The 23,584-nt window shown below is 44.5% G+C and overlaps 1 protein-coding gene across 1 annotated transcript in view; it reads left to right on the top strand.

Moving 5' to 3' along the window:
• The first annotated feature begins 3,786 nt into the window (after positions 1-3,786).
• The window catches only part of LOC138648864 (SITS-binding protein-like), a 118,520-nt gene continuing 98,722 nt past the window's right edge, over positions 3,787-23,584 (top strand). The window contains exon 1 of the mRNA XM_069738825.1: positions 3,787-4,377. Within this exon, the coding sequence (XP_069594926.1) occupies positions 3,913-4,377 (465 nt within the window). The 5' untranslated portion in view covers positions 3,787-3,912. The remainder of the gene's footprint in view (positions 4,378-23,584) is intronic.

The following is a 23,584-nucleotide window of genomic DNA, read 5'->3' as shown; positions in this document are numbered from 1 at the left end:
TGTGTTGTGAGAACTTTGAACCCCCCAAGTGTTTCACTACAGTTTATAATGCAGAGCCGTGAAAATAACAAATAATTTTTTCCCACAAAAATGTTTTTTTAGCCCCCCAAATTTTTATTTTCCCAATGGTAACAAGAGAAATTGGATTACAAAAGTTGTTGATCAATTTGTCCTGAGTACGCTGATACCCCATATGTTGGGGTAAACTCCTGTTTGAGCGCACGGGAGAGCTCGGAAGGGAAGGAGCACTGTTTTACTTTTTCAACGCAGAATTGACTGGAATTGAGAACGGATTCCATGTCTCATTTGGAGAGCCCCTGATGTGCCTAAACAGTGGAAACCCCCAATTCTAACTGAAACCCTAACCCTAGCCCCAATCCTAACCTTAACCCTAGCCCCAACCCTTGCCATAACCCTAGCCCTAAACCTAGCCCTAACCCTAACCCTAATTATAACCTGAACCCTAGCCCTAATCCTAACCCTAACTCTAGCCCTAACCCTAATGGGAAAATGGAAATAAATACATTTTTTAAATTTTATTATTTTTCTCTAACTAAGGGGGGTGATGAAGGGGGTTTGATTTACTATTTATAGCGTTTTTTAGCGGATTTTTATGATTGGCATCAAAGCAAAAGGTGGCTACTTTGAAGAACCTAGAATATAAGACATAACTTCAGTTGTTTCACACTTTTTTGTTAAGTATATAATTCCACATGTGTTAATTCATAGTTTTGATGCCTTCATTGTGAATGTAGGTTCTTCAAAGTAGCCACCTTTTGCTTTGATGTCTGCTTTGCACACTCTTGGCATTCTCTTGATGAGCTCCAAGAGGTAGTCACCGGGAATGGTTTTCACTTCACAGCAGCGCCTAATAGTGGCTTTGCCTGTACGCCACTGTGCATTCAGTCCACACTCCACAGTAGCCAGTATCTATTAGTGGCGTTCGCCAGTGCGACGCCGTGCGCAATCAGTGCGCTAGAATCCCTAGTCAGGGTGGTTAGTGGCGTTCGCCAGCTTTACACTGCGCGCACTCAGTGCACTAAATCTATTAGCCAGGTTTTGTCCAGGCATCGCAGGAGCGATGCCGTGTGCTTAGTGGGTCTAGAGAGGCTCTTACCCTGCGTCCTTGTGGTTGAGTCTTGTGACCAAACAGTAGCGCTGTTTCAGCTGTACCCTGTGACAGTTAACAGGGTACGGTATCTGTGCTCTGTGGTTCCGTGGCTGTGTGGTAACAGAGCTCGTGGCAGGTACACTTTGGGGTACACTTTGGGGTACACTTTGGGTGGCGTTTAACCCACATGTGTTCTGTGTGATATCGCCATTTTGTGTCCGCCATTACCGATCATTAGTTAACATCTCTGCACGGTGGACCCCGAGCTACAAACGCACCTTATTTCTATCGTTATATGGTGCGTTCCGTTGCTTTGATGACTGCTTTGCACACTCTTGGCATTCTCTTGATGAGCTTCAAGAGGTAGTCACCGGAAATGGTTTTCACTTCACAGGTGTGCCCTGTCAGGTTTAATAAGTGGGATTTCTTGCCTTATAAATGGGGTTGGAACCATCAGTTGTGTTGTGCAAAGAAAACCAACAAAAGATGGACACAAGAGCTAAAATTAAACAATTTTATTAGAGACAAAATCTAAAAGAGTATATAAATACAATAATACAGACAACAGTAAAACAGATGCAATGAAAAAAGAAAGGCAACACTAGTGCCACGCACAAACACAATAATCAAGTAAGGAGCAAATAAAAAAATTGGCCGTCCACGGGATATATATATATTTGTAAAGTAAATACCTATGGGTGACACAAATAGGTGAACTGGTTACTCCACATACAATCAGATGATATTAAGTAGTTGTGCCGGTAAACAATAGGGCATAGGAGCAACCACACCAACAAAGAAGAGCTCTAAAATGTTATACATCTATGAGGAGGTTCAAAGTGTAAACATATAAGTAGAGGGTTTAATACAATCCTAATACCATGAGGAACCCCATAAAGCCCATTAACAACAGTATATGTTCTAATATTTTCAGTGACGTCCCATATATATATGGTAGGTAGGGCCAAAGTTATTCCAACATCGTGGCAAGAATGGAGGTGGAGAATAAATAAGAAATAAGATTAAGAGCACTGAACCAACCTGCTGCTTGTGCGTGGAAAGAGGGGCCCCTCTTTGTGTTGTGCAGAAGTCTAATGGATACACAGCTGATAGTTCTACTGAGTAGACTGTTAGAATTTATATTATGGCAAAAAAAAAGCAGCTAAGTAAAGAAAAATGAGTGGCCATCATTACTTACCGCTCCAGCAAAGGAAGACCAAGAGTCACCTCTGCTTCTGAGGATAAGTTTATCAGTTCTAGCAGCAGACACATCTCTACAACAACTGTTAAGAGAAGACTTTGTGCAGCAGGCCTTTATCATAAAACAGCTGCTAGGAAACCACTGCTAAGGACAGGCAACAAGCAGAAGAGACTTGTTTGGGCTAAAGAACACAAGGAGAAAAAGACGTTAGATTATACTCAACCAAGGGGCGGTCCCGCTGCGGTCTGGTCAAATGGGTGTCTCAGGTCCGCTCCGGCTCCTCCCATCTTCATTCCATGACGTCCTCTTCTGGTCTTCACGCCACGGCTCCAGTGCAGGCGTATTTTGTCTGCCCTGTTGAGGGCAGAGGAAAGTACTGCAGTGCACAGGCGCCAGAAAGGTCAGAGAGGCCTGGCGCCTGCGCACTGCAGTACTTTGCTCTGCCCTCAACAGGGCAGATAAAGTACGCCTGTGCCGGAGTCGCGGCATGAAGACCAGAAGAGGACGTCATGGAATGAAGATGGGAGGCGCCGGAGCGGACCTGAGACACCCATTTGACCCAACTGCGGCGGGACCGCCCCTGGGCGAGTATAATCTAACATCTTTTTCTCCTCTTTCAGGTTACATCGGGGGCTTATCTACAGCATTACAGAATGCTGTAGATAATCCCCTGATGCTGGTGGGCTTAGCTCACCTTCGATTGTGGGGGTGACAGGTTCCTTTTAAATTGACATTCAACTCAATATTGAGGTCCTGTGAGTATACACGTAAAGAGCCATAAAATATTGACAAGCTGTTCGTAGTTTAGGTAAGCAATCAGTAGGGGTCCGAGACCTGGTACCCCAGCAATCACCTGTTATTAGCTCTGCCTGATGTAAACAACTCTGTGCACTGTGTAGCAGCTGTTGCCGGATACTGCAGATCTTTATTTTTAACTCTAGCTGTACTCATAAAATGCTCATTTTTAGTTTTAGTCATTTTGGGAAAGATTTTCAAAGTAATTACACCACCCTCATGAGGTCTAGGAGATCTATAAAATAACGTATACTGCTTGTGTTGTGGAATCTGACAGTTCTGTCTCAACATAGCTAACCGGTCAAATGTAACATGCCATGCTTGACAATTTTGCAGACTCCCATTGTTTACAACAAACAAATTCTAACACACAATGAATGCAAATAAGTAAATAATGAAGTAACTGTGCTGGTTAGTATGTATGGTAAGTTTAATTTTCTTGGAATGTGAAGGAAGCTTTTTAGGGCGACAAGTGGTGTAATGGATTAGGTGCCGTCCACATGCTCTAGACGTCACTGCTCAAGCACCTGAGACAAATCTGGCAGGGGGGCGGCTCTGAGCTGATTCCTTTTAGTGCCAGTTGTAGCTATTTCAAGACTCTCCTCTTCCGCTGAGAGTACAGAGTACAACTAGACTAGAATAACTTCCCATTACTTATTACAACATGTGTTAGGTTGGAGATGGCTTTGCAAAGTTCCCATATGAAAATGCTTTATCCGACATAATGTTTGATGTCCTTTTCTTATAAAGAAGAAACAGATTTTATTGGAGGAGCGATATTATAACCAGTTTGCTATTGATTGCAATGCCTCACACACGTACAAGGAGCTCCAGCCCTATCCCTGATGTAAACTGGGATGGTGGACTCAAGGAAATGAACGAAACATGGAAAGGAGCTGTTGCCTGTATTGGGGTTGCAATATTCTTCATTATGACGATTGGCATTATCTATTGGCAGGTGATGGACCAACCTAACAAAAACTGGATCCTGAAAGGAGCAGTCAGCGGGCTGATATGGGAGAGGAATACTCACACTCTGATACTGCAGACGCTGAGTGAGAACAAGACTTATGTGGAGATAGATGTAGGAAATTTCCCCGACATAGAGCAAAATTTTGTTAAAAACTTATGCTGGCTGAATAAGAGCGACTTTTGTTATACTTGGGATTCTATAACAGATCTTAAGATCACACTAGACCGAACATTCTCAGCTGGTACTGAGTGCTACAATATAACCTGGACCCCGATACACTGTGATGTGAAGTTAAAGGTATGTTTATTAATTAAGAACTAATCAATGCTTATGTTTACTAACTGCAAAGAAAAGGAAACAATCTTACCTGAACGTTCAGTCCATTTTTAGGGATGGTGCCAGTCCATGACTGAACCTGTGCTTTTCTTTCTAGACAGTGTACATGAATCATGCAAGGTGGCAATTTAATGTCACTTCCATAGAGATGTAAAAATGACAAACATGATCTGAAATTGTAATATATTTTTGACTAGATTTGGTTGCCAAGAGAAAAAATTTCTTTAACATGTATTATTTATGGGAAGGGGAGACATCCTTAGGGATCTATGTATACATACCATGTACTTTGATGACATGGCAGAACTTTTATAAAGTGCCGTTAGGCTAAATTCACACCTGTGACGGCCCGTCAATCTCAGGCTCTGTCAAATAATCCAGAATATATATCTTTGCATATTATTTTGCTCTGTTAAGATGACGTACACCATGATGGAAACTCTACAAACCCTACCACCGTCAAAGAGATCCATCAAGCGCTGCTGATGCCCTTCTTGTGGTGGAGCCAGAAATGCAGTTAGTTTTTTTTTCTTCATATAAAAGAATATATGACAGTACAGAAGTGTTGAGTCGTGTGCCAGTCACGTGTAGTTGTGCATCTGGTGAGATTTTCATGCAAATAAGGCACAACAAAATATTTGAGAAAATTTAAAAGAATTGTTAATTAAAGTTGTCAGAAGACAGATGTCTGACTTGAGGGACCTGCATTGCATGAAAGTGTGTTAGAAGGCAAGAACACATCTCATGTTCTGTTAGTTTGGGACGTCTTCTGATGTTTAATGCTTTAAATAGAATTAGAACAAGTTGCAGAAGTGAAAGCAAACTACAATGTGGAGCTACCGAGGATCTTCACCTCCTCATACCTCTAGTATACATCACGTCATATTAGGAAGGAAGCATTGCCTATATATATATATATATATATATATATATATATATATATATATATATATATACACAGTATATGCAGTACAGACCAAAAGTTTGGACACACCTTCTCATTTAAAGATATTTCTGTATTTTCATGACTATGAAAATTGTAAATTCACACTGAAGGCATCAAAACTATGAATTAACACATGTGGGATTATATACTTAACAAAAAAGTGTGAAACAACTGAAAATACGTCTTATATTCTAGGTTCTTCAAAGTAGCCACCCTTTGCTTTGATGACTTCTTTGCACAGTTTACAATTTTCATAGTCATGAAAATACAGAAAAATCTTTAAATGAGAAGGTGTGTCCAAACTAAACTTTTGGCCTGTACTGTATATATAATATTTAGTGTTGGAATATGAAAAAATAAAATCTATAATAATAAATAATATAATATATATATATATATATATATACAGTTAGGGCCAGAAATATTTGGACAGTGACACAAGTTTTGTTATTTTAGCTGTTTACAAAAACATGTTCAGAAATACAATTATATATATAATATGGGCTGAAAGTGCACACTTCCAGCTGCAATATGATAGTTTCCACATCCAAATCGGAGAAAGGGTTTAGGAATCATAGCTCTGTAATGCATAGCGTCCTCTTTTTCAAGGGACCAAAAGTAATTGGACAATGGACTCTAAGGGCTGCAATTAACTCTGAAGGCGTCTCCCTCGTTAACCTGTAATCAATGAAGTAGTTAAAAGGTCAGGGGTGGATTCCAGGTGTGTGGTTTTGCATTTGGAAGCTGTTGCTGTGAGCAGACAACATGCGGTCAAAGGAACTCTCAATTGAGGTGAAGCAGAACATCCTGAGGCTGAAAAAAAAGAAAAAATCCATCAGAGAGATAGCAGACATGCTTGGAGTAGCAAAATCAACAGTTGGGTACATTCTGAGAAAAAAGGAATTGACTGGTGAGCTTGGGAACTCAAAAAGGCCTGGGCGTCCACGGATGACAACAGTGGTGGATGATCGCCGCATACTTAATTTGGTGAAGAAGAACCCGTTCACAACATCAACTGAAGTCCAGAACACTCTCAGTGAAGTAGGTGTATCTGTCTCTAAGTCAACAGTAAAGAGAAGACTCCATGACAGTAAATACAAAGGGTTCACATCTAGATGCAAACCATTCATCAATACCAAAAATAGACAGGCCAGAGTTAAATTTGCAGAAAAACACCTCAAGAAGCCAGCTCAGTTCTGGAAAAGTATTCTATGGACAGATGAGACAAAGATCAACCTGTACCAGAATGATGGGAAGAAAAAAGTTTGGAGAAGAAAGGGAACGGCACATGATCCAAGGCACACCACATCCTCTGTAAAACATGGTGGAGGCAACGTGATGGCATGGGCATGCATGGCTTTCAATGGCACTGGGTCACTTGTGTTTATTGATGACATAAGAGCAGACAAGAGTAGCCGGATGAATTCTGAAGTGTACCGGGATATACTTTCAGCCCAGATTCAGCCAAATGCTGCAAAGTTGATTGGATGGCGCTTCATAGTACAGATGGACAATGACCCCAAGCATACAGCCAAAGCTACCCAGGAGTTCATGAGTGCCAAAAAGTGGAACATTCTGCAATGGCCAAGTCAATCTCCAGATCTAAACCCAATTGAGCATGCATTTCACTTGCTCAAATCCAGACTTAAGACGGAAAGACCCACAAACAAGCAAGACCTGAAGGCTGCGTCTGTAAAGGCCTGGCAAAGCATTAAGAAGGAGGAAACCCAGCGTTTGGTGATGTCCATGGGTTCCAGACTTAAGGCAGTGATTGCCTCCAAAGGATTTGCAACAAAATATTGAAAATAAAAATATTTTGTTTGGGTTATGTTTATTTGTCCAATTACTTTTGACCTCCTAAAATGTGGAGTGTTTGTAAAGAAATGTGTACAATTCCTACATTTTCTATCAGATATTTTTGTTCAACCCTTCAAATTAAACGTTACAATCTGCACTTGAATTCTGTTGTAGAGGTTTCATTTCAAATCCAATGTGGTGGCATGCAGAGCCCAACTCGCGAAAATTGTGTCACTGTCCAAATATTTCTGGCCCTAACTGTATATATACAGTGGGGCAAAAAAGTATTTAGTCAGTCAGCAATAGTGCAAGTTCCACCACTTAAAAAGATGAGAGGCGTCTGTAATTTACATCATAGGTAGACCTCAACTATGGGAGACAAACTGAGAAAAAAAAATCCAGAAAATCACATTGTCTGTTTTTTTTATCATTTTTTTGCATATTATGGTGGAAAATAAGTATTTGGTCAGAAACAAACAATCAAAATTTCTGGCTCTCACAGACCTGTAACTTCTTCTTTAAGAGTCTCCTCTTTCCACCACTCATTACCTGTAGTAATGGCACCTGTTTAAACTTGTTATCAGTATAAAAAGACACCTGTGCACACCCTCAAACAGTCTGACTCCAAACTCCACTATGGTGAAGACCAAAGAGCTGTCAAAGGACACCAGAAACAAAATTGTAGCCCTGCACCAGGCTGGGAACACTGAATCTGCAATAGCCAACCAGCTTGGAGTGAAGAAATCAACAGTGGGAACAATAATTAGAAAATGGAAGACATACAAGAGCACTGATAATCTCCCTTGATCTGGGGCTCCATGCAAAATCCCACCCCGTGGGGTCAGAATGATCACAAGAACGGTGAGCAAAAATCCCAGAACCACGCGGGGGGACCTAGTGAATGAACTGCAGAGAGCTGGGACCAATGTAACAAGGCCTACCATAAGTAACACACTACGCCACCATGGACTCAGATCCTGCAGTGCCAGACGTGTCCCACTGCTTAAGCCAGTACATGTCCGGGCCCATCTGAAGTTTGCTAGAGAGCATTTGGATGATCCAGAGGAGTTTTGGGAGAATGTCCTATGGTCTGATGAAACCAAACTGGAACTGTTTGGTAGAAACACAACTTGTCGTGTTTGGAGGAAAAAGAATACTGAGTTGCATCCATCAAACACCATACCTACTGTAAAGCATGGTGGTGGAAACATCATGCTTTGGGCCTGTTTCTCTGCAAAGGGGCCAGGACGACTGATCCGGGTACATGAAAGAATGAATGGGGCCATGTATCGTGAGATTTTGAGTGCAAACCTCCTTCCATCAGCAAGGGCATTGAAGATGAAACGTGGCTGGGTCTTTCAACATGACAATGATCCAAAGCACACCGCCAGGGCAACGAAGGAGTGGCTTCGTAAGAAGCATTTCAAGGTCCTGGAGTGGCCTAGTGTTGTGAATTCTGTGGCAGAGCTCCCTCCTGTGGTCACAAGTGGTACTTCGGCTGGTTCTCTCTGTGAGCTTCTGTTGGTGGAGGGAAGTGGTACTGCGGCTTCTGAGTTAACTCCCTCAGGTGATCTGGTGAGGTCGTTAGGTGCTTCTCTACTTAACTCCACCTAATGCTTTGATCCTGGCTTCCTGTCAATGTTCCAGTGTTGGACTTGCTTTTCCCTGGATCATTCCTGTGGCCTGCAGCTCTGCATAGCTAAGTTCTTATTTGCTATTTGTTTGCTATTTTTTTCTGTCCAGCTTGTCTAATGTGTTGCTGGAAGCTCTGGGACGCAAAGGGTGTACCTCCGTGCCGTTAGTTCGGTAAGGAGGGTCTTTTTGCCACCTTTGCGTGGTTTTCTTTAGGGTTTTGTGTAGACCGCAAAGTTACCTTTTCTATCCTCGATCTGTTAAGAAAGTCGGGTCTCACTTTGCTGAATCTATTTCATCTCTACGTTTGTCTTTTCATCTTAACTCACAGTCATTATATGTGGGGGGCTGCCTTTTCCTTTGGGGTATTTCTCTGAGGAAAGGTAGGCTTATTTTCTATCTTCAGGCTAGTTAGTTTCTCAGGCTGTGCCGAGTTGCATAGGCAGAGTTAGGCGCAATCCACGGCTGCCTCTAGTGTTGTTTGGAGAGGATTAGGGATTGCGGTCTGCAGAGTTCCCACGTCTCAGAGCTCGTTCTATGATTTTGGGTTATTGTCAGATCACTGTATGTGCTCTGACCGCTATGTCCATTGTAGTACTGAATTGCCTTTCATAACACCTAGCCAGTCTCCAGATCTCAACCCTATAGAAAACCTTTGGAGGGAGTTGAAAGTACGTGTTGCCAAGCGAAAAGCCAAAAACATCACTGCTCTAGAGGAGATCTGCATGGAGGAATGGGCCAACATACCAACAACAGTGTGTGGCAACCTTGTGAAGACTTACAGAAAACGTTTGACCTCTGTCATTGCCAACAAAGGATATATTACAAAGTATTGAGATGAAATTTTGTTTCTGACCAAATACTTATTTTCCACCATAATATGCAAATAAAATGTTAAAAAAACAGACAATGTGATTTTCTGGATTTTTTTTCTCAGTTTGTCTCCCATAGTTGAGGTCTACCTATGATGTAAATTACAGACGCCTCTCATCTTTTTAAGTGGTGGAAATTGCACTATTGCTGACTGACTAAATACTTTTTTGCCCCACTGTATATATATATATATAGAGAGAGAGAGATACAATATATATATATATATAATAATACAAAATATAACATAATAAATATGTGTATACATTGTATATATACATATATATATATATATATATATATATATATATATATTTATATATATATATACACACTATTGTTCAAAAGTTCAGGGTCACCCAGACAATTTTGTGTTTTCCATGATAACTCATACTTTTATTAATCAAATAAGTTGCCAAACGAATTTAAAATTTAGTCTAGACATTGACAAGGTTCGAAAAAAAAGATTTTTATTTGAAATAATAATTTTCTCCTTCAAACTTTGCTTTCGTCAAAGAATGCTCCCTTTGCAGCAATTACAGACCTTTGGCATTCTAGCAGTTAATTTGCTGAGGTAATCTGGAGACATTTAACCCCATGCTTCCAGAAGCCCCTCCCACAAGTTGGTTTGGCTTGATGGGCACTTTATGTGCACCATACGGTCAAGCTGCTCCCACAACAGCTCAATGGGGTTGAGATCCGGTGACTGCACTGGCCACTCCATTACACATGGAATACCAGCTGCCAGCTTCTTTCCTAAATAGTTCTTACATAATTTGGAGGTGTGCTTTGGGTCACTGTCCTGTTGTAGGATGAAATTGGCTCCAATCAAGCGCTATCCACAGGGTATGGCATGGCATTGCAAAATGGAGTGATAACCTTCCTTATTCAAAATTAGAGTTGAGCGACCTTGACCTATTTAGAGTCGAGCCGGGTTTCGCGAAACCCGACTATCTCAAAAGTCGGGTCGAGTGAAATCGGCCGATTATGACGTAAAGTCGGGATCGACCGAAACACGAAACCCAATGCAAGTCAATGGGGCAGCATAGTCGGCAGTGAGTGGGGGCCAGGAAAACACCTAGAGTGCCCATTTTAATGTCAAAACCATCCATTCTTCTTAATGAAGCTTGTCAAGCGTAATTTACCTTATAATAATTGGAAGGCCTTTGAAATTGGGGTTCATTTGGCTAAAGTTGTGGTGGGTAGGGCTGGTTCAAGTAATTAGTGGGCCCAGGAAATCTAGACCACGTCACGGCAGTGGAGCAGGGAGAGGTAAGTATTTCAACTTTGCAAGTGCTGTGAACCTGAGCAAGCAGGGGGGGCCCACTCGTTGGCATTGGCACTGGCACAGGGCCCCTCAAAGTACAGCGGTGTTTGCACGGCGGGGGCGCCTCCCACCGGCAGCAACACTTTTGCGTACTATGAGAGGCCCTGTGCCAGTGACGTCGCCAACTAGTATTCCTCCCCCCACCTGATGAAGGAACCTGCACTTTCATCTGCACCTTCCTGTTTGTCCCCGTGTAAGGTGGTATGGTATGCGGGAAGGGGGACCTGACTTTCAGCAGGGTCACAATCTTGCAGTGTAGCGTGCACGGGAAATGTTGCGTTATGGGTCAATGTACCAGCAGACTCATCTATCACTGGCTGGGCAATGGGCAGGATGAGGAGGAAACACAGATATCGGCCCAAAGAATAAAGTGGGCTAAATGCAGTTCAAAATTGGTAACACAGGACTAATCAGGGGGCATTGCAGTGGAGGACAACTGGAATGAGAGGCTGACACAGAGAGTAGGCCCAAATCAGTAAGTAGTCGAAATGCAGTTCAAAATTGGCAACAGTAGTAAACAGGCGGCACAGCTTTGTTCAGTGGAGGAGAACAGCAAGGAGTGGCAGACACCGATAGTAGGCCCCAACCCAACTAGTAGGCCAAATGCAGTCTAACATTAACAACTACTTAACGAGCGCCTGAAAACGGAATTTCAGGACAGGAAACCAGGAGAACAGCAAGGAGCGGCAGACACCGATAGTAGGCCCCAAACCAACTAGTACGCCAAATGTAGTTGTTCCATTTAACCACAATTTAATGAGAGCCTGAAGATAGAAGTTCAGGAAAGGCAACCTGGAGAACACCTTGGAGTGGAACACACCATCTCTCTACACCCCATACCCAATTTGTAGGCCTAATGCAGCGTAGTTTCCAACAACTACTAAACGAGAGCATGATGATCGAAGCATTGGCGAGGAAACCTGGGGAACACCTTGGAGTGGAACACACCATCTCTCTACAGTGGAACACACCATCTCTCTACACCCCATACCCAATTTGTAGGCCTAATGCAGCGTAGTTTCCAACAACTGCTAAACGAGAGCATGATGATCGAAGCATTGGCGAGGAAACCTGGGCAACACCTTGGAGTGGAACACACCATCTCTCTACAGTGGAACACACCATCTCTCTACACCCCATACCCAATTTGTAGGCCTAATGCAGCGTAGTTTCCAACAACTACTAAACGAGAGCCGGAAGATCGAAGCTCAGGAAAGGCAAACTGGAGAACACCTTGGAGTGGAACACACCATCTCTCTACACCCCATACCCAATTTGTAGGCCTAATGCAGCGTAGTTTCCAACAACTACTAAACGAGAGCCGGAAGATCGAAGCTCAGGAAAGGCAACCTGGGGAACACCTTGGAGTGTAACAAACCCTCTCTCTACACCACGGAAGGGCTGATTCTTAGGAAGGAAGGCTGTCGGAAAGAAGCAGGGCGCGTCCGAGGGTGATTATATTCTTATTAGGTATATACTCACCCTCGGACGCGCCCTGCTTCTTTATTTGTAATGAATGTTTATTTGCAATGTGGTTTTGACTTACTCTATTTTTTTGGTAAATAATGATTTTATTATTTTCATTGTTTTGCATCTTCTTGGCAATAATATAAAGAAGACGCGACATGACCGCGTATGGCCAATAAAGGATCCTTTCCGTAAAGCATCCCCCACCCCCAACTACCTTGCCCCTCTTAACCCCTCCATCTATTACCCAGGAAAACACACCACCACGTTAATTTCTTTTTGGATAATTTGGCCACAGCGGCCATTTTATTAACAAACAAATACATAAATAACAACATGTAAACAGTAAATATATAAAACCTCGAGGGGGGGGCTCTTGGAGCTAAAAAATCTGGCTCATAATAGGCAGAGAGCCTACCCAAAATTTTTACAAAAAACACGTATTTACCCTCAGCCGTAACCACCAGCTCGAGGGCACCATGTAACCCATTTCGGGCAAACCAACCACAAAGCTCCCGAGGTAAACACCCCGTCCAGAGCCCGTACCAAAAGCCAGATCAACCCTATCAGCATCATCACCAACTCCAAGAACCCCACCCCCCGCCAACGCCACTGTGACAATAATACAGAATGCTTGCCTTCAATAAATCAACAGAAAAGAAATATAATTCAAAAGACCCCTTTTTTTTTTTTTTTTTTACCTTAAGAATTGACGAACTCGCCGATCTTGCCTAAAGCTACGTTGCCTCATAGAACCGCTAAAACAGGGAGGGTGGGAGGGACTCACTTCGCCCGTCTAAGGTAACTGATCTCCCCTTTTCCCGCACTTTCCCAAGCCCCCACCTCCCTTTTTGCATAAATCCCCACCCCAAATCCTACTCTTCCAATCCCCGGGCTCCATTACTCAATAACACCTTTATTTTTTAAAAGAAAACCTACTGCACTGCTCCCATGGCAACGCAGTCATGTGGGGGCCTCCTTTTAGCTGCGCCCCATACAGCCCCCCCTCTGGACAACACTCGGTGGATGCCATATCTGTGTTTAAAATTGAAAAAACCTTTCAGTTAACTACTTGCAGGAGAAAGTTATTGTAGCTGGTGGCCATTTTTAGTACTGTACCAGATTTTTGTTGTATGTGTTTGTTTTTAATGTTAAAATGTCTGCATTTGATATCTCTCCAGTATTTTCTATTTTATAAGCAAAATACTTATTTTTATATTTTCTGATGTTGGTTCCAGGGGTACACGGGCAGCAGTGGTGTGGTCAGTGGAGGACTAGTGGAAGGAGTGACCGCAGACAGGCATCGAAGGCCTAAAATAATAACACATGGCTGTAGGCAATTTTAAATTGGTTCCAGGGGTACACGGGCAGCAGTGGTGTGGTCAGTGGAGGCCTAGTGGAAGGAGTGACCACAGACAGGCATCGAAGGCCTAAAATAATAACACATGGCTGTAGGCAATTTTAAATTGGTTCCAGGGGTACACGGGCAGCAGTGGTGTGGTCAGTGGAGGCCTAGTGGAAGGAGTGACCGCAGACAGGCATCGAAGGCCTAAAATAATAACACATGGCTGTAGGCAATTTTAAATTGGTTCCAGGGGTACACGGGCAGCAGTGGTGTGGTCAGTGGAGGCCTAGTGGAAGGAGTGACCGCAGACAGGCATCGAAGGCCTAAAATAATAACACATGGCTGTAGGCAATTTTAAATTGGTTCCAGGGGTACACGGGCAGCAGTGGTGTGGTCAGTGGAGGCCTAGTGGAAGGAGTGACCGCAGACAGGAATCGAAGGCCTAAAATAATAACACATGACTGTAGGCAATTTTAAATTGGTTCCAGGGGTACACGGGCAGCAGTGGTGTGGTCAGTGGAGGCCTAGTGGAAGGAGTGACCGCAGACAGGCATCGAAGGCCTAAAATAATAACACATGGCTGTAGGCAATTTTAAATTGGTTCCAGGGGTACACGGGCAGCAGTGGTGTGGTCAGTGGAGGCCTAGTGGAAGGAGTCACCGCAGACAGGCATCGAAGGCCTAAAATAATAACACATGGCTGTAGGCAATTTTAAATTGGTTCCAGGGGTACACGGGCAGCAGTGGTGTGGTCAGTGGAGGCCTAGTGGAAGGAGTGACCGCAGACAGGCATCGAAGGCCTAAAATAATAACACATGGCTGTAGGCAATTTTAAATTGGTTCCAGGGGTACACGGGCAGCAGTGGTGTGGTCAGTGGAGGCCTAGTGGAAGGAGTCACCGCAGACAGGCATCGAAGGCCTAAAATAATAACACATGGCTGTAGGCAATTTTAAATTGGTTCCAGGGGTACACGGGCAGCAGTGGTGTGGTCAGTGGAGGCCTAGTGGAAGGAGTCACCGCAGACAGGCATCGAAGGCCTAAAATAATAACACATGGCTGTAGGCAATTTTAAATTGGTTCCAGGGGTACACGGGCAGCAGTGGTCTTGTCAGTGGAGGCCTAGTGGAAGGAGTGACCGCAGACAGGCATCGAAGGCCTAAAATAATAACACATGGCTGTAGGCAATTTTAAATTGGTTCCAGGGGTACACGGGCAGCAGTGGTGTGGTCAGTGGAGGCCTAGTGGAAGGAGTGACCGCAGACAGGCATCGAAGGCCTAAAATAATAACACATGGCTGTAGGCAATTTTAAATTGGTTACAGGGGTACACGGGCAGCAGTGGTGTGGTCAGTGGAGGCCTAGTGGAAGGAGTGACCACAGACAGGCATCGAAGGCCTAACATAACAAAAATGTCAATACAATGGTATTGTCAGTGGCAGGCATTGAAGGATGTCAGCGCATAGACTAAACATTGGTGGAGCTGTGAGATAATTTTGCAAGTGGTAGAGCACTGTTTGAGCTGGGGGGGGGAAACTGTCTTGTGGCCGGCGGTACAGGCCCAGGGCCCCTCATATTACAACGGTGTGTCTGACGTTGGGTGCGCACCACCACCGCCAGAGACACTTTATTGTACTAGGAGGGACCCAGTGGCAGTGCCGTCGACCAAAAGCGGGCTCACCCACCTCTTCAGACAAACTGCACTCTCACGGGTGCTGTCGCCAAGTGTCGATACCACGGCCCCGTGTGGGAGTTTGGCCATTTAGTGAGGTGTAAACATGTCGTATGCTGGACAATCAGGTGCAGAAAATTACGAGATTGGAAAAGGCATTCAGAATAGTCCACAGGCAAGACCTTTTCATAGGAAAGCTAGGTGTCAGCCGGGCAAGGTGGGGCAAAAGATTTCGAAATCCAGTTGTGGTTCATTTTAATGAAGGTTAGATCATCTACATTTTGGGTAGCCAGACGAGTCCTTTTTTCTGTTAGTATTGAACCTGCAGCACTGAATACTCTTTCTGATAGGACACTAGCTGCCGGGCAAGCAAGCTCCTGCAATGCATATTCTGCCAATTCTGGCCAGGTGTCTAATTTTGATGCCCAGTAATCAAATGGGAATGACGGTTGAGGGAGAACATCGATAAGGGATGAAAAATAGTTTGTAACCATACTGGACAAATGTTGTCTCCTGTCACTTTGAATTGATGCTGCAGTACCTGTCCTGTCTGCGGTCATAGCAAAATCACTCCACAACCTGGTCAGAAAACCCCTCTGGCCAACGCCACTTCTGATTTCTGCCCCTCTAACTCCTCTGGTCTGCTGGCCCCTGCAGCTCGTGTGAGAACGATCACGGGCGCTGTGTGCAGGGAATGCCAGAAGCAAACGGTCAGCAAGAGTTGATTGTTTGGTTGCTAATATTAGTTCCAAGTTCTCATGTGGCATTATATTTTGCAATTTGCCTTTATAGCGAGGATCAAGGAGGCAGGCCAACCAGTAATCGTCATCATTCATCATTTTAGTTATGCGTGTGTCCCTTTTGAGGATACGTAAGGCATAATCCGCCATGTGGGCCAAAGTTCCAGTTCTCAAATCTGCGGTTGTGCTTTGTTGAGGGGCAGTTTCAGGCAAATCCACGTCACTTGTGTCCCTCAAAGAACCAGAACCCGGCCTTGCCGCGCCACCAATTTCCAGTGGCCCTGGAAAAGCTTCCTCATTAAAAATATAATCATCCCCATCATCCTCCTCGTCCTCCTCCTCCTCTTCGCCCGCTACCTCGTCCTGTACACTGCCCTGGCCAGACAATGGCTGACTGTCATCAAGGCTTTCCTCTTCCTCAGCTGCAGACGCCTGATCCTTTATGTGCGTCAAACTTTGCATCAGCAGACGCATTAGGGGGATGCTCATGCTTATTATGGCGTTGTCTGCACTAACCAGCCATGTGCATTCCTCAAAACACTGAAGGACTTGACACATGTCTTGAATCTTCGACCACTGCACACCTGACAACTCCATGTCTGCCATCCTACTGCCTGCCCGTGTATGTGTATCCTCCCACAAAAACATAACAGCCCGCCTCTGTTCACACAGTCTCTGAAGTATGTGCAGTGTAGAGTTCCACCTTGTTGCAACGTCTATGATTAGGCGATGCTGGGGAAGGTTCAAAGAACGCTGATAGGTCTGCATACGGCTGGAGTGTACGGGCGAACGGCGGATATGTGAGCAAAGTCCACGCACTTTGAGGAGCAGGTCGGATAACCCCGGATAACTTTTCAGGAAGCACTGCACCACCAGGTTTAAGGTGTGAGCCAGGCAAGGAATGTGTTTCAGTTGGGAAAGGGAGATGGCAGCCATGAAATTCCTTCCGTTATCACTCACTACCTTGCCTGCCTCAAGATCTACAGTGCCCAGCCACGACTGCGTTTCTTTCTGCAAGAACTCGGACAGAACTTCCGCGGTGTGTCTGTTGTCGCCCAAACACTTCATAGCCAATACAGCCTGCTGACGTTTGCCAGTAGCTGCCCCATAATGGGAGACCTGGTGTGCAACAGTGGCAGCTGCGGATGGAGTGGTTGTGCGACTGCGGTCTGTGGACGAGCTCTCGCTTCTGCAGGAGGACGAAGAGGAGGAGGAGGGGGTGCGAACGGCTACAGCCAATTGTTTCCTAGACCGTGGGCTAGGCAGAACTGTCCCAAACTTGCTGTCCCCTGTGGACCCTGCATCCACCACATTTACCCAGTGTGCCGTGATGGACACGTAACGTCCCTGGCCATGCCTACTGGTCCATGCATCTGTTGTCAGGTGCACCTTTGTGCTCACAGATTGCCTGAGTGCATGGACGATGCGCTCTTTAACATGCTGGTGGAGGGCTGGGATGGCTTTTCTGGAAAAAAAGTGTCGACTGGGTAGCTCGTAGCGTGGTACAGCGTAGTCCATCAGGGCTTTGAAAGCTTCGCTTTCAACTAACCGGTAGGGCATCATCTCTAACGAGATTAGTCTAGCTATGTGTGCGTTCAAACCCTGTGTACGTGGATGCGAGGCTAAGTACTTCCTTTTTCTAACCATAGTCTCATGTAGGGTGAGCTGGACTGGAGAGCTGGAGATCGTGGAACTAGCGGGGGTGCCGGTGGACATGGACTGAGAGACGGTGGGAGATGGTATTGTTGCCACCGGTGCCCTAGATGCAGTGTTTCCTACTACGAAACTGGTGATTCCCTGACCCTGACTGCTTTGGCCTGGCAAAGAAACCTGCACAGATACTGCAGGTGGTGCGGAAAATGGTGGCCCTACACTGCCGGAAGGGATGTTGCGTTGCTGACTAGCTTCATTGGCCGAGGGTGCTACAACCTTAAGGGACGTTTGGTAGTTAGTCCAGGCTTGCAAATGCATAGTGGTTAAATGTCTATGCATGCAACTTGTATTGAGACTTTTCAGATTCTGTCCTCTGCTTAAGGTAGTTGAACATTTTTGACAGATGACTTTGCGCTGATCAATTGGATGTTGTTTAAAAAAATGCCAGACTGCACTCTTTCTAGCATCGGATACCTTTTCAGGCATTGCAGACTGAGCTTTAACCGGATGGCCACGCTGTCCTCCAACAGGTTTTGGCTTTGCCACGCGTTTTGGGCAAGATACGGGCCCGGCAGATGGAACCTGTTGCGATGTTGATGCCTGCTGCGGCCCCTCCTCCTCCGCTTCAGAACTGCTGCCGCCTGCACCCTGTTCCCCCAATGGCTGCCAATCGGGGTCAAGAACTGGGTCATCTATTACCTCTTCTTGTAGCTCGTGTGCAACTTCGTCTGTGTCACCGTGTCGGTCGGTGGTATAGCGTTCGTGATGGGGCAACATAGTCTCATCAGGGTCTGATTCTTGATCAGCACCCTGCGAGGGCAATGTTGTGGTCTGAGTCAAAGGACCAGCATAGTAGTCTGGCTGTGGCTGTGCATCAGTGCACTCCATGTCAGATTCAACTTGTAATGGGCATGGACTGTTAACTGCTTCACTTTCTAAGCCAGGGACGGTATGTGTAAAGAGCTCCATGGAGTAACCCGTTGTGTCGCCTGCTGCATTCTTCTCTGTTGTTGTTTTTGCTGAAGAGGACAAGGAAGCGACTTGTCCCTGACCGTGAACATCCACTAACGACGCGCTGCTTTGACATTTACCAGTTTCACGAGAGGAGGCAAAAGAGCTAGAGGCTGAGTCAGCAAGATAAGCCAAAACTTGCTCTTGCTGCTCCGGCTTTAAAAGCGGTTTTCCTACTCCCAGAAAAGGGAGCGTTCGAGGCCTTGTGTAGCCAGACGACGAACCTGGCTCCACAGCTCCAGACTTAGGTGCAATATTTTTTTTCCCACGACCAGCTGATGCTCCACCACTACCACTACCCTCATTACCAGCTGACAATGAACGCCCCCGGCCACGACCTCTTCCACCATACTTCCTCATTGTTTTAAAAACGTAAACAAACTAACGGTATTTGTTGCTGTCACACAAATTACACGGTGAGCTATAACTTCAGTATGATTTAGCTACCCCTTTACAGGTGAGTGAGACCACAACGAAAATCAGGCACAATGTTACACACTCTGTTGTTGGTGGCAACAAATGAGAGAGATGCCACACACGCAGGACTGTCACTGAAGCACAAATGTAAATATTAATCTCCCACTGATTTGATTTTTTTTTTTTTTTAAGGGAGACTTTAGGAAAAAAAAATAATAGAATAAAATGATTTTTTCAGGTAGATTTTGGAACCCAAATCAAGCTAAAAAAATAATAGGCTTTCTATGGCCCACAATTGGAGAGAGAGAGAGAGATGGCACACCCAGGAGTCAAGACTGGCACACAAGCAGAAAGGGCAATATTAATCTCCCACTGATTTGTTTTTTGTTTTGTTTTTTCAGGGAGACTTTAGGAAAAAAAAATAATAGAATAAAATGATTTTTTCAGGAAGAATTTAGAAACCAAATAAAATAAAATGATTTTTTCAGGGAGAATTTAGAAAACAAATAAAACAAAAAAAGGCTTTCTATGGCCCACTGAGTGAGAGATGACGCACACAGGAGTCAGGAGTGGCACACAAGCCCAGAGGCCAATATTTATCTCCCACTGATTGATGTAGTGATTTTTTCAGGTAGATTTTGGAACCCAAATCAAGCTAAAAAAATAATAGGCTTTCTATGGCCCACAATTGGAGAGAGAGAGAGAGATGGCACACCCAGGAGTCAAGACTGGCACACAAGCAGAAAGGGCAATAATAATCTCCCACTGATTTGTTTTTTTTTGTTTTTTTTTTTTTCAGGGAGACTTTAGGAAAAAAAAAATAGAATAAAATGATTTTTTCAGGAAGAATTTAGAAACCAAATAAAATAAAATGATTTTTTCAGGGAGAATTTAGAAAACAAATAAAACAAAAAAAGGCTTTCTATTGCCCACTGAGTGAGTGATGACGCACACAGGAGTCAGGAGTGGCACACAAGCCCAGAGGCCAATATTTATCTCCCACTTTTTTTTTTTTGTTCCAGGGAAAATTTATAAACCCAATAAAAAAAATAATAAATAGGCTTTCTATGGCCCACTATCTGAGAGAGAGAGATGGCACGCTTAGGACTGGCACACAAGCCCAAAGGCCAATATTAATCTCCCACTGATTGATTTATTGATTTTTTCAGGTAGAATTTAGAACCCAAATAAAGCAAAAAAAAAAAGGGATTTCTATGGCCCACTGAGTGAGTGATGACGCACACAGGAGTCAGGAGTGGCACACAAGCCCTGAGGCCAATATTTTTCTCCCACTGATTGATGTAGTGATTTTTTCAGGTAGATTTTAGAACCAAAATCAAGCAAAAAAATAAATAGGCTTTCTATGGCCCTCTGAGTGAGAGATGGCACACACAGGAGTCAAGAGTGGCACACAAGCCCTGAGGCCAATATTTTTCTCCCACTGATTGATGTAGTGATTTTTTCAGGTAGATTTTATAACCCAAATCAAGCAAAAAAATAAATAGGCTTTCTATGGCCCACTGAGTGAGAGATGACACAGACAGGGATGGCACTCTAGCAGAAATGTCAATCTTAATCTCCCACAAAAAAAAAAAAAAAAAAAACAGGGAGTGTCCTTCAATTACTATCTCCCTGCAGTAATCTCAGCCAGGTATGGCAGGCAGCAATAAGGAGTGGACTGATGCACAAATTAAATAAAAAGTGTGGACAAACAAAAAAGATAGCTGTGCAGAAAGGAAGGAACAAGAGGATTTGTGCTTTGAAAAAAGCAGTTGGTTTGCACAGCGGCGTACACACAGCAATGCAGCTATCAGGGAGCCTTCTAGGGCAGCCCAATGAGCTACAGCGCTGAGGGGGAAAAAAAAAATGTAGCTTCCACTGTCCCTGCACACCGAAGGTGGTGTTGGGCAGTGGAAATCGCTACAGCACAAGCGGTTTGGTGGTTAGTGGACCCTGCCTAACGCTATCCCTGCTTCTGACGAAGCGGCAGCAACCTCTCCCTAAGCTCAGATCAGCAGCAGTAAGATGGCGGTCGGCGGGAACGCCCCTTTATAGCCCCTGTGATGCCGCAGACAGCAAGCCAATCACTGCAATGCCCTTCTCTAAGATGGTGGGGACCAGGACCTATGTCATCACGCTGCCCACACTCTGCGTTTACCTTCATTGGCTGAGAAATGGCGCTTTTTGCGTCATTGAAACGCGACTTTGGCGCGAAAGTCGCGTACCGCATGGCCGACCCTGCACAGGGATCGGATCGGGTTTCATGAAACCCGACTTTGCCAAAAGTCGGCGACTTTTGAAAATGAACGACCCGTTTCGCTCAACCCTATTCAAAATCCCTTTTACCTTGTACAAATCTCCCACTTTATCAGCACCAGAGCAACCCCAGACCATCACATTACCTCCACCATGCTTGACAGAAGGCGTCAGACACTTTTCCAGCATATTTTCAGTTGTTCTGCATCTCACAAATGTTCTTCTGTGTGATCCAAACACCTCAAACTTGGATTTGTCTGTCCATAACACTTTTTTCCAATCTTCCTCTGTCCAATGTCTGTGTTCTTTTGCCCATATTAATCTTTTCCTTTTATTAGCCAGTCTCAGGTATGGCTTTTTCTTTGCCACTCTGCCCTGAAGGCCAGCATCCTGGAGTCGCCTCTTCACTGTAGACGTTGACACTGGTGTTTTGCATGTACTATTTAATGAAGCTGCCAGTTGAGGACATGTGAGGCATCGATTTCTCAAACTACAGACTCTAATGTACTTGTATTGTTGCTCAGTTGTGCAGCGGGGCCTCCCTTCTCTTTCTACTCTGGTTAGAGCCTGTTTGTGTTCTCCTCTGAAGGGAGTAGTACACACTGTTGTAGGAAATCTTCAGTTTCTTTGCAATTTATCACATGGAATAGCCTTAATTTCTAAGAACAAGAAAAGACTGTCGAGTTTCACATGAAAGTTATTTTTTTCTGGCCATTTTGAGAGTTTAATGGAATCAACAAATGTAATGCTCCAGATTCTCAACTAGCTCAAAGGAAGGTCAGGTTTATAGATTCTCTTATCAGCCAAACTGTTTTCAGCTGTGCTAACATACTTGCACAAGGGTTTGCAAGAGTATTCTAACCATTCATTAGCCTTCTTACACAGTTAGCAAACACAAAGTACCATAAGAACACTGAAGGGATGGTTGTTGGAAATGGGCCTCTATACACCTATGACGATATTGCATTACAAACCAGACATTTGCAGCTAGAACAGTCATTTACCCACATTAACAATGTATAGACTGGATTTCTGAATCATTTAATGTTAGCTTCATTGGAAGAAACTGTGCTTTTTAAAAAAAATAAGGACATTTCTAAGTGACCCTAAACTTTTGAACGGTAGTGTATATGTATATATGATATATATTTATTTATTTTTCCTTCGATGATTTAAAAATAATAAATGAATGCACGCTCGCGTTCAAGCACACGAGTAGAATTGGCACTCGGAAGGTCTGTGATTGGCTGCAGCGGTGAGTTTACTAGTAAAACATGTCATCAGATGTTTCTCTGATAAGGCACTCTTCCAGTCTCCAGCCAATCACAGGCTGCAGCAGTACTATTGCCTTTTGAGTGAAGTAAACATCTCTTCCGGAGCTGGCATAGGTCTCCAGAGCAGCATGTCCCGTATTCCTTGGGGTGCTGTAAGGTGAGTGTGCCTTTTTTTTTTAAAGCCATCTATACCTAAACAACAATATCTCCTTGTTGTACAACCTTTTTAAGGTATTTTCATTCCAGCTTCTCATGGTGTATCCACCAAGTAAAGGTGTAACAACCCTGCTGTCATCACTGCATGGCCTCCCATCCCCCACCTACATTACATTCAAACTCACTTCTCTGGGCCATCTTGTGACTTCTCTCTGCTGCCAGCTCCATGCTGTGTGCCCCATGTCTGCTGCTTGCTCTGTGCATGCTCTGTCTGTGTGCATAGGGGGGCGGCGCTGCCAACTCCTGTTTCGTATTGAGACTATGTGCACCTTGCTAAGGTGTCCCCGGCCAATTGCCATGAGGCTTCCTGTATTTAAGACATCCCCACCCATTGGTTGGGGCCTGTGCAACTTACTCCCTCAGTCAGCTCTTAGCTGCTGAGGTGCCAGGCCCTGTCTCTTTTACTCTCATGTCCGCCACCCAGGAGGGCGTTGTACCCTGGTCTGTGTCCTTGTGTAGCCACCCAGCGGGGCTTCGTACCCTGGCCTATGTGGTTCTACCTGGCTCCACTCCTTGCGGTTCTACTTCTCCCACTCTTGGCTCCGCCTC

This window comes from Ranitomeya imitator, chromosome 9, assembly GCF_032444005.1.
Source record: "Ranitomeya imitator isolate aRanImi1 chromosome 9, aRanImi1.pri, whole genome shotgun sequence".
NCBI classification, from domain to species: domain Eukaryota; kingdom Metazoa; phylum Chordata; class Amphibia; order Anura; family Dendrobatidae; genus Ranitomeya; species Ranitomeya imitator.
This window is presented reverse-complemented; position numbering and strand designations above follow the sequence as displayed.